The 12,265-nt window shown below is 43.5% G+C and overlaps 1 protein-coding gene across 1 annotated transcript in view; it reads right to left on the reverse strand.

Moving 5' to 3' along the window:
• Positions 1–5,646: 5,646 nt before the first annotated feature.
• LOC134984724 (zinc finger protein 260-like) overlaps positions 5,647–12,265 on the reverse strand; it is a 172,969-nt gene continuing 166,350 nt past the window's right edge. The window contains exon 5 of the mRNA XM_063950231.1: positions 5,647–6,561. Coding sequence (XP_063806301.1) covers positions 5,703–6,561 — 859 coding nt within the window. The 3' untranslated portion in view covers positions 5,647–5,702. The remainder of the gene's footprint in view (positions 6,562–12,265) is intronic.

Genomic DNA, 12,265 nt, shown 5'->3' on the forward strand with positions numbered 1-12,265 from the left:
ACACACAATCTGCAACACACCCTGCAACACACATGTGCAACACACACCACACCCTGCAACACACATGTGCAACACACACCACACCCTGCAACACACACGTGTAACACACAATCTGCAACACAACACCATACCTCCCAACTGTCCCGATTTTCGCGGGACAGTCCCGTTTTATGGGGACTGTCCCACTGTCCTACCCGTGGGCCGCAGTGTCCCGCAGTGGGGGGGGGGGGCAGTTGGGAGGCTCTGTCTGTCGCTGCCCTACTTAGCAGAGCAGCGGTGAATAGACGCTGTGCGCACAGCGTCTATTCATTGGAGACTGAGGGAGAGGGGGCATGCCAGCGGCTCACAGAGCGCTGGCCATGACCCCTCAGTGATGAAAACAGGGGCGTGGCTCGCGATCGTGGGTCCTCCCGTGAAGCCACACCCCTTTTCTTAGGCCTCGCCCCCTTTTAGGGGGCGTGCACGGCTTCGCCGCGCGTGTATCCCTCTTTGCAGATGGGAAAAGTTGTGAGGTATGCAACACACCCTGCAACACACATGTGCAACACAATCTATACACATTTGTTTCCAAATATTACATGTGTAGTGCACATGTACAACATGTGTTGTTTGACAAGCAATTGAATACAATACACACAACTGTTTGTTATTTGGAAGGCCCTCTTTCTGCGGTTGATTACTACATTTGTGTGTGTTCCATAAAACAACATTCCCACCATAATGCTCCTTTACGGTGACCCTATGAACCCTTTTCCTGCCTCACACATGGATTACACAGGTTCTGGGGCTGACCGTCCTGCCTCACACATGGATTACACAGGTTCTGGGGCTGGCTGTCCTGCCTCACACATGGATTACACAGGTTCTGGTGCTGACTTCACGTCTACATTTCAGCTGGTAACTGCTGCAGATCTGTAACAATTGTGTTTCCTCTTTTCCATCTTGTGGAGACTTAATAAATTAGAATTGGGGAGGAAAAATAAGAAGTCATCTGTTCCGTTGATGCACTTGGACAGAACCAATTATATCATAAGAAATAACCTTTATTAGATATACATTAAAATGAGACATACGTTAATATGTTTATCCCAAACTCGCAGTGAAACATAAGGTTTAAAATCACAAAACAAACATGTATGTGAATAGAAAAAATAAAGAAATGTGAAAGATTAAAAAACGTGTCCACGAGTGATTCTTTGCTGTACCGATTTCACAAAATAATTTCGCTATGTTGTAAATATTCAAATGACTTGATGGTGTGATGTTACAAAATATCTATTCAGTCTACAATATGACCACTAGAGCTTGTCATTGGTATACCATTCACTAAATATAAATGAACCCCCAGGAAATCATCCCTGTTCACAGAATTATAAGGGTAAGTGATTGTAACCGTCTTATCAACAAAAAGCTAAGGATTTAAAGTGCAGATTGGAAAAAAGTGGCTATGACAGTAAGAGAATTGAGCCAGCACTGGGTGATGTAGAGGTGCTGGACAGAAAAACTCTAGGTAATGATATAAAACATCAGAAGGAAGGAAATTATGAATGGGCTTTTATTACAGGTTTTAACACAACATAAGTTATTAGAAAGGTCTTTTAGAAAAAATTGGAACATCCTAAAAAAGGAGCCAATAGTTGGGGATGTAATTCTAGACCACCCTATTTTTATTTATAAAAAAGCCCCGAATCTGAAAAAATCCTTGGTAAGAAGTCATCTTCCACCAAAAAGGAGAGAAGGCAGGATTTTAACAAAAGGGTTTCACCGATGCGGGATTTGCATCAGGTGTAGGGAAATAAAAAATGACGGTTCCAAGAAATTAGATTCAATATGCACTAATGGGAAAACTGCCAAAATACATGATTTTATTACTTGTAATGTTAAGAATGTTTTATATTTTATTGAGTGCTCTTGTCATTTATTTTATATTGGCCATACCACAAGACCACTGAAAGTACGAATAAGCGAACATTGCAGAAATATAAAAAATGGATTGACTACACACGCTCTGTCTAACCACTTTAAAATCCATCACAACAAATCTCTAAAACACATCATTAGATTTGCGGGTTTTAAATTAATTAAATGCTCCAACAAACAAAGGGATATTATGTTGATTTTAGCTGAAAATGAAATGCAGGTTATATATGAACTTAATACACTACACCCATCTGGACTGAGTAATGATTTTGAATTGAAATGGTTTTTTTATGTTTTAATAAAATTTATTTTTATGCATTTATTTCTGGATATTTATGTATGTCTTTTAAATTCTAGCCTATCTGGACAGAAGCCAAGAAGAAACTCTCTTACAGTCCCCTACGTTTTAATTTTGATATTGGACGTATGATTTACGAGGGCTGATATGATTGTGAAGAGGCACTTCCGGGTTTGGTTGGCAATCCTGCTCCCAGAATGGTTGGCGGAAGCAGGGATCAACTAAACCACAGCACTTCTGGCCTTGGTTGGCGCAACAAGGCGGGCGGAAGTGAACGGCCGGGATCATCCGCCTCAGTTCACCATGGATACCATTGGCGGGGCTGGCGGAAGCCGGTGCCCGAGACTTCCGGTTGGCGAACATGCACTGGGGAGGTTGGCGGAAGCGGGGACTAGACATCACCAATAAGGGAAAGAAATAGTCCTTTTGATAGATGCGATTGGCCTCCACAGCCTCACCGGAAGTGACACGACGCAATCATGATCAGCCCCTTTATATGATTGGAGGAGAGTGTAACTATGGGAACACACAGCTGTTCAAAATAATTGCACAAAAACGAGGATTGGTTGAACATGTTTAAATTCTGGATCATCAGACTGCCCCTCATCTCACCTTGAAAAAGACCTCCAGCAAAGCAGGTGGAAACGCGTTGGTTATTGAGGGATCAGCAGTGGACCTTGCAGCTTCTGTGGTACATTTGGGTTGCAGAACTTTTGCCAAGAACGGAGTCCGGTCCGCTTATCCGGAGAGGCGATTGGACATTTTAAGAACTTGTTTGAAAACTATTTCATTGGTTCTCAGACCTGCTGGTAATTTTTCTGACTCCCCTCATACAGAGACTGTGCTAGTCCTTTCTTGTTATATTTGCATATCTATGTCATGTTTGTATGTCAGTATTAACGTGTTGTTACTGTGCTACACATGATATTCCTTTCTCTTTTTCACATGTAAACCTGTGAATTGCAATATATTCGTTGAGGAAAAATTACTCCTGGCTATCTATTTTCAAGATAAGAAAGTCTTTTATTGCTTCACCTTGTTCACTGTTATGCTGGATTTGTGATTTCACTTAGTCACTCTAATAAGTTACGCTCATCATTAGCGCCTGAGGTGATACATCCCCACCAGCCATATATACCCTTGTTACTTTGGCGTTATCTGGAGAAAGACTCCGCGGGGTTTGTTTTACCTCTGAGCTGCTTCATTTTTGGTTTGTTGCGCGATTCCAGATTGTCCAATTAGAACATTCCTATATTGTATGCAGTATAGATATTGCCAGTCTGTACACTGTCATTCCCAGTGAGGCTGGTATATGCGCTGTACGAAAATTACTGACAGGAAACCCATTATATGTTGGTCCAGATATTGAGTTTGTACTAGATCTTCTAACTATGACGCTAACATATAATTATTTCATTTTCGATGGCAGGTTTTACCTGCAGACAGCAGGTTGTGCTATGGGGTCCCCTGTGGCCCCGTCCTATGCAAATGCTTACATGTTCTCTGCAGAGCAAGATATCTTTTTCAGTGACAGGTCTGTCTCGGAATCCATCATCATGTACGTACGGTACATAGATGACGTGTTTGTCATTTGGTCACAGTCAGAGGAGAAGTTCCGGGAATTTATGAATTTTCATAACTCTACGGAACATCCGATCAAATTTACCTTTCATATCAGCAAAGAGTGTGTCAATTTCCTTGATGTACTAGTACAGTGTAAGGAGGGCATTTTATCCACGACCTGTATCACAAAAACACTGACCGCAATATGCTGCTTCACTTTGAAAGTTTTCACCCCCTCTCATGCAAATTGGCTTTACCCTATTCTCAGTTCCTGTGGGCGGTGAGAATTTGCAGTGATAAATCCAAAGCTACCATACAAATTGACAACATGATTAGCAAATTTAGACAGAGGGGATACCCTCTTGAAACGTTGTTTGCGCTAAGAACAAAGCTCTCAATATGAATCGGGATACTTTATTGGCCAAAAAGAGAAAAAAATTGGCAGCACCCGGTTTCCATGGGTTAATCACTGTAAAGTTAACAGTAGGGCAATTGCCAAAACTACCAAATCCCTGTGGCCCGTGGTACAGACTGACAAGGATCTGAATCTTACGGGAACAGCCATCATGCCCACATACACGAGAGGTTGTAATTTACGTGACTGGCTAGTCAGATCTGATGTGACTGGTCTACACTCCAAACAGAGTGAACAAAACATCTTTTTGTCTTTTACGAAAAGGTTGCTTTAGATGCCTTGATTGCACTACATGTAGATCTCTCCTTACCGGGAGCACGTTCAGGCATCCGTTCAGTGGAAGAAAATACACCATTAAGCATAGGGTCACGTGCACTACTAGATTTATTATATATCTTATCAGCTGCCCATGCGAATTGCATTATGTCGGCAAAACCGACTGTACACTAAGGGAACGTATGGCTAATCACAAATTGGTCATTCGAAAGGCCATACAAAGTAAGACTAGCGACCAGCCGGTTGCTCGACACTTTGCCCTAGCCAAACATAACATCGCCTGTTTAAAATATATCATTATAGATCACGAACCTGCAAATCTGAGAGGTGGGAATAGATCACTTTATTGCAGAAAGAATCCAGATGGATTCATGAGCTGCAAACTCTTTCTCCCAAAGGCCTTAACGAGTCTCTTGGTCTTCTTTGCTTTTTATAATGATGTATAGATGTGGTCAGCAACCTTTATATTCATAATCACCTAGAAGTGTGTATCTACATATATGATCTGTATTTATTACATGGCATCTGTACTTGTTCCTGGTTTGTTTAAATTGTTTTGTGTATAACAATTCTTGTTTCTATGTTTCAGTTTGTATCTATTATGAAATCTCCGGTAGGCGGGCGGCATGAAGACGTCATCTGTGGGCGTCAGAACGCTGCAACCACGCCAAAATTCATTGCACATGAGGAGGGATATAAGGTATGTCTGTTTGTATTTTCTGTGACCTGAGTGCCGCCCATTGCTTCGTCGCTGCCCGGGTACCGGACTTTAACTCATGTCGTGGGAGTACTGCCACAAATTGACTTATATATATAATTGTGCCCAAGGCTGATTATTGCATCTACAACAGATATAGGGGTTTATGTGACAGCCTGTGAGATACAGATGTGGGGTGACACTGGCACAGCTGCCCATATATAAAGTGGCAATCATTATTAGGCAGAGCGGAGGTGTAGCAGGGACATGACAGTCAGATCGTATCCCTATTATTAGGTAATAAGCGCTCACCCCCGTCACCTCCAGGATGGTACTCCCACACTCCTCTGGGCAATCCAGTTCCAGAAACTACCACTCATGCTAGAAAGTGACCCCCTTCCTCCCCCATCCACACAATGAGAGCAGGTGATCTTACAGAACAGGTAACAGGGAAACAACATAAACATAAAACTACAGGTATGAGATGTAATGTGACACAAGTGATAGATGTGAGAGGTCACATAGAGCCGGGATCAGGATACGTTGTGTAATGAGAGGTCAGAGAGAAAGCTTCCCCCATGTTGGATGGTAACGCTGAAGCCTTGCCCTTTGTAGGTGTGACTTCTCTCATGTCGAACAAGATTTGATTTTTGTATAAAACATTTCCCACACTCAGAACATGGAAATGGTTTCTCACCTGTGTGTATTCTCCCATGAGTAACAAGTTCTGATTTCTGTACAAAACATTTCCCACACTCAGAACATGGAAATGGCTTCTCACCTGTGTGATGTCTCTCATGTCTAATAAGTTGTGACTTAACTATAAAACATTTCCCACACTCAGAACATGGAAATGGTTCTTCACCTGTATGACTTATCTCATGTCTAACAAATTGTGACTTATGTATAAAACATTTACCACACTCAGAACATGGAAATGGCTTCTCACCTGTGTGACTTCTGTGATGTGTAACAAGATATGATTTCTGTACAAAACATTTCCCACACTCAGAACATTGAAATGGTTTCTCACCGGTGTGTTTTCTCTCATGCATAACAAGATGTGATTTCTCTAGAAAACATTTCCCACACTCAGAACATGGAAATGGTTTCTCACCTGTATGACTTCTTCTCTCATGTCTAACAAGATGTGACTTATCTATAAAACATTTCCCACACTCAGAACATGGAAATGGCCTATCACCTGTATGGATTTTCACATGTCTAAGAAGATGTGAATTCAGTGTAAAACATTTCCCACACTCGGAACATGGAAATGGTTTCTCACCTGTGTGACTTCTCTCATGTATAACAAGAGCTGATTTTTGTATAAAACATTTTCCACACTCAGAACATGGAAATGGCTTCTCTCCTGTGTGACTTCTCTCATGTCTTACAAGAAGTGATTTGTATGTAAAACATTTCCCACACTCAGAACATGGAAATGGCCTCTCACCTGCCTTACCTGTCTGATGGGTAATAAGATTTGTGTTCTGTGTAAAACATTTGGCATCTATAGAACAGGGAAACTCTGTATCTACTCTCAGAGCTGTAACAGATGCACCGATATCAGAGTGATCAGCAGAACATTTACCAGGATCAGAGGGACCAGCTGATAGAACTGGATGTATAATTGGGGTAATGGGGTTATCTCCTGGAGAATCATGTCTACTGTCATTATCTTTTATGTCACAATCCGGGGATAACATTAGATGTCCTTCTGAGATATTCCTGCTTGTGTGTCCATCTGCTGGAAATAAAATACATTATGGAAATGTGACATTTTCCTGTAACATTAATCTTATAATGAAAAATGTCTGTTTACTATAAAATGAGTAGACGAGACCCAGGGTGTTACAGTGTATAATATATAATTATATAAGTGACATTATTACATGTAAGCATTGCAGTTATGTTTATTATTTTTTTAAACTAGGATGATTGGACTGGAGTATAACTAACACTGAGAGATAACGTGAGATTACTACAGGTGACATGAGCTGCTGCCATAATGTCTACTTGAAGAAGCCCAAATCTTTCTATCAGTAGCTGGAAGACTTCCTGATGTAGGGACCAGTCCCTTGGAAAATCCTGCCTCAGTCTCAGCTATTCGGCCACTGTATACTCTTAGCCTGCTACATGGGAACGCGTGAGGCGACTCTCTCTACACAATATATCATCTTTCCCACCTCTGCCATAATCCCATTGCTTTCCTGGCACACCCACTGTCTGAGAATACTCGGAGACGCTTCTCCAGTAACTACTGATGGAAATATTGATCTACTGTCCATACTGCTCTGACTTACAGGACATTTATGTGACGCTTCTCTTCCCGTAACTATATACCTTATACTATCGTCCTGTAACACACAGTGACATGATGTGAGGGGAGAGCAGGAGTATAATAGGCGCTGATGGCTCCTGATGTATGAGATACACCAGAGAGTGTGGGGAGGAGACTGGTCAGATCTCTGGGCTGGTAACACACAGTGACAGGATATGAGGGGGAGAGCAGGAGTATAATAGGCGCTGATGGCTCCTGATGTATAAGATACACCAGAGAGTGTGGGGAGGAAACTGGTCAGATCTCTGGGCTGGTAACACATAGTGACATGATGTGAGGGGGAGAGCAGGAGTATAATAGGGGCTGATGGCTCCTGATGTATAAGATACACCAGAGAGTGTGGGGAGGAAACTGGTCAGATCTCTGGGCTGGTAACACATAGTGACATGATGTGAGGGGGAGAGCAGGAGTATAATAGGGGCTGATGGTTCCTGATGTATGAGATACACCAGAGAGTGTGGGGAGGAGACTGGTCAGATCTCTGGGCTGGTAACACATAGTGACATGATGTGAGGGGGAGAGCAGGAGTATAATTGGGGCTGCTGGCTCCTGATGTATGAGATACACCAGAGAGTGTGGGGAGGAGACTGGTCAGATCTCTGGGCTGGTAACACATAGTGACATGATGTGAGGGGGAGAGCAGGAGTATAATAGGGGCTACTGGCCCCTGATGTATGAGATACACCAGAGAGTGTGGGGAGACTGGTCAGATCTCTTGGCTGGTGACACACAGTGACATGATGTGAGGGGGAGAGCAGGAGTATAATAGGGGCTGATGGCTCCTGATGTATGAGATACACCAGAGAGTGTGGGGAGGAGACTGGTCAGATCTCTGGGCTGGTAACACACAGTAACATGATGTGAGGGGGAGAGCAGGTGTATAATAAGGGCTGATGGCTCCTGATGTATGATATACACCAGAGAGTGTGAGGAGGAGACTGGTCAGATCTCTGGGCGGGTAACACACAGTGACATGATGTGAGGGGGAGAGCAGGAGTATAATAGGGTCTGATGGCTCCTGATGTATGAGATATACCAGAGAGTGTGGGGAGGAGACTGGTCACATCTCTGGGCTGGTAACACACAGTGACATGATGTGAGGGGGAGAGCAGGAGTATAATAGGGGCTGATGGGTCCTGATGTATGAGATACACCAGAGAGTGTGGGGAGGAGACTGGTCAGATCTCTGGGCTGGTCAGTGACATGATGTGAGGGGGAGAGCAGGAGTATAATAGGGGCTGATGGCTCCTGATGTATGAGAAACACCAGAGAGTGTGGGGAGGAGACTGGTCAGATCTCTGGGCTGGTAACACAGAGACATGATGTTAGGGGGAGAGCAGGAGTATAATTGGGGCTGATGGCTCCTGATGTATGAGATACACCAGAGTGTGTGGGGAGGAGACTGGTTAGATCTCTGGGCTGGTAACACACAGTGACATGATGTGAGGGGAGAGCAGGAGTATAATAGGGGCTGATGCCTCCTGACTCCCTCACAGGGCAGATACATTTCCCTCATTAGTTTGTACTGACAGAAGAGGGTGTAGGATAAGAGATTGTTGTAGTGACTGAGGAAGGAGAATATGTAACTCTGTTCTGTAATAAATGTTTATTACTCACCTGTGCTGATATCTGTAGGGATCTCCTCCTCCTTACACTGCTGATCACCCCTCACATACGTCCCTTCTTCTCCCTCTATATCTTCTGCCTTTATATCAGTCACATACGTCTCTTTTTCTCCCTCTATATCTTCTGCCTTTATATCAGTCACATACGTCTCTTCTTCTCCCTCTATATCTTCTGTCATTATATCAGTCACATACATCTCTTGTTCTCCCTCTATATCTTCTGCCTTTATATCAGTCACATACGTCTCTTCTTCTCCCTCTATAGCTTCTGTTTTAATATCAGACAGAAGTTGTACCTAAAAAGAAAAAAAACACTATAATGACATTTGCATACAGTCAGATTAAACTGAGGTGAAACATTATAATATCAGTGTATAAGACACACAGCTTCTCTACAGATCATATAGTGATAGTCACTTTGGTATATTGGGAAGACCCTAAATCCCACCTACATGATCCTCCTGTGGGATCCTGTGATTCTCCTCTGTACAATCCTTTGAATACAGAGGACGGGGACATCTCTCTGGGGTATCTCTGTTACTGGGCCCATCTGTAGGAGACACACAGTGACTGAGTACAGTGTATATATGTAAATATCAGATGATGTGTGTATATAGGGGCCCCCATACCTGCTCTCCCCTGTACAATACATGACAGCCTCCTCTTACCCAGTGATGTGAGGGGCCGGTGATTCTCCATCATCACGTCCTTGTACAGACCCCTGTGTTCCTCTATATACTCCTCCTCCTGCATGGAGACATAGTGACATCCTGACACCTTATAGACACTGGACACACACAGTGATACAGTCATCACCCAGACACATTCTCTGGTGTTACTGTATAATGCCCCTTTTCCAGTAGCCACCTCTCCAGTCATCACCCAGACACGTCCTCTGGTGTTACTGTATAATGTACCATTCCCAGCAGTCACCTCTCCAGTCATCACCCAGACACTTCCTCTGGTGTTACTGTATAATATCCCATTCCCGGCAGTCACCTCTCCAGTCATCACCCATACACATCCCCTGGTGTTACTGTATAATGTCACATTCCCAGCTGTAACCTCTCCAGTCATCACCCGGACACATCCCCTGGTGTTACTGTATAATGTCCCATTCCCGGCAGTCACCTCTCCAGTCATCACCCAGACACATACCCGGTGTTACTGTATAATGCCCCATTCCCAGCAGTCACCTCTCCAGTCATCACCTAGACATGTCCCCTAATGTTACTGTATAATGTCCCATTCCCAGCAGTCACATCTCCAGTCATCACCCAGACACGTCCCCTGGTGTTACCGTATAATGTCCCATTCCCAGCAGTCACCTCTCCAGTCCTCACCCAGACACGTCCCCTGGTGTTACTGTATAATGTCCCATTCTCTGCAGTCACATCTCCAGTCATCACCCAGACACGTCCCCTGGTGTTACTGTATAATGTCCCATTCCTAGAAGTAACCTCTCCAGTCATCACCCGGACACATCCCCTGGTGTTACTGTATAATGCCACATTCCCAGCAGTCACCTCTCCAGTCATCACCCGGACACATCCCCTGGTGTTACTGTATAATGCCCCATCAATATCATTGTAAATACTACCAGATCCCCTCACTTCCCCAGTCATGTCCCTATATTATTACTATAGATATAAGTGATGTCACTGTGACATTACCAGACTCCCCCGCCTCCCCAGTCATGTCCTTGTATTATTACTATAAATATAAGTGACATCATTGTGACGCTCCCAGATCCCTTCACCTACTGTCATGTCCCTGTATTATTACTATAGATATAAGTGATGTCACTGTGGCACTCCCAGATCCCCTCACCACCCCAGTCATGTCCCTGTATTATTACTACAGTAGTAAGTGATGTCACTGCGACTCACCTCCCCAGTCAAGTCCCAGTATTATTATTATAAAAATGTGATGTCACTATGATGCTCCCAGACCCACTCACCTCCCCAGTCATATCCTTGTATTATTACTAGATATATAAGAGATGTCACTGTGACACTTACAGATCCCCTTACCTCCCCAGTCATGTCCCTGTATTATTACTATAGATATAAGTGGTCACTGTGATGCTCCCAGATCCCCTCACCTCCCCAGTCATGTCCCTGTATTATTACTATAGATATAAGTGCTGTCACTGTGACACTTCCAGATCCCCTCACCTCCCCAGTCATGTCCCCGAATTATTACTATAGATATGTGATGTCACAGTGACACTCCCAGATCCTCTCACCTCCCAGTCATGTCCCCGAAATATTACTATAGATATAAGTGATGTCACTGTGACATTTCCAGACCCCCTCACCAATCCAGTCACGTCCCTGTATTATTACTATAGATATAAATGATGTCACTGTGATGCTGCCAGATCCACTGACCACCCCAATCATGTCCCTGTATTATTATAGATATTAGTGATGTCACTGTGACACTTCCAGATCCCCTCACCTCTCCAGTCATGTCCCTATATTATTACTATAGATGTGAGTGATGTCACTGTGACACTCCTAGACCCCCTCACCTCCCAACCTCCCCAGTCATGTCTCTGTATTATTATTATAGATATAAGTGATATCACTGTGACACTACCAGACTCCCCCACCTCTCTAGTCATGATCTTGTATTACTATAAATACAAGTGACATCATTGTGACGCTCTCAGATCCCTTTACCTCTCCAGTCATGTCCCTGTATTAATATAGATATAAGTGATGTCACTGTGGCACTCCCAGATCCCCTCACCTCCCCAGTCATGTCCCAGTATTATTATTATTATTATTATTATTACATATATAAGTGATGTCACTGTGACATTACCAGATCCCCTCACCTCCCCAGTCATATCTCTGTATTTGTTATGCACACCAGTGCCTGCAGGAAAGTACTGGTGTCAGAACTGTTATGCACTCCAGTGTCTGCAGGAATGTACTGGTGTTTGAACTGTTATGCAAAACAAATGGACTCACAAACAAACTGGGAAATATGACATAACGTACACAGAAGGTGATAGGGTAACAAAATACACACAAAGTGAACAGAGAAGCCCAGAGGCTAAGGAACTGGGTATCTCCCTTGTATTAGAACTGCTCAGATGGAAAAAGCACGATGTTGT

Source organism: Pseudophryne corroboree (assembly GCF_028390025.1).
Source record: "Pseudophryne corroboree isolate aPseCor3 chromosome 3 unlocalized genomic scaffold, aPseCor3.hap2 SUPER_3_unloc_77, whole genome shotgun sequence".
Lineage (NCBI taxonomy): Eukaryota > Metazoa > Chordata > Amphibia > Anura > Myobatrachidae > Pseudophryne > Pseudophryne corroboree.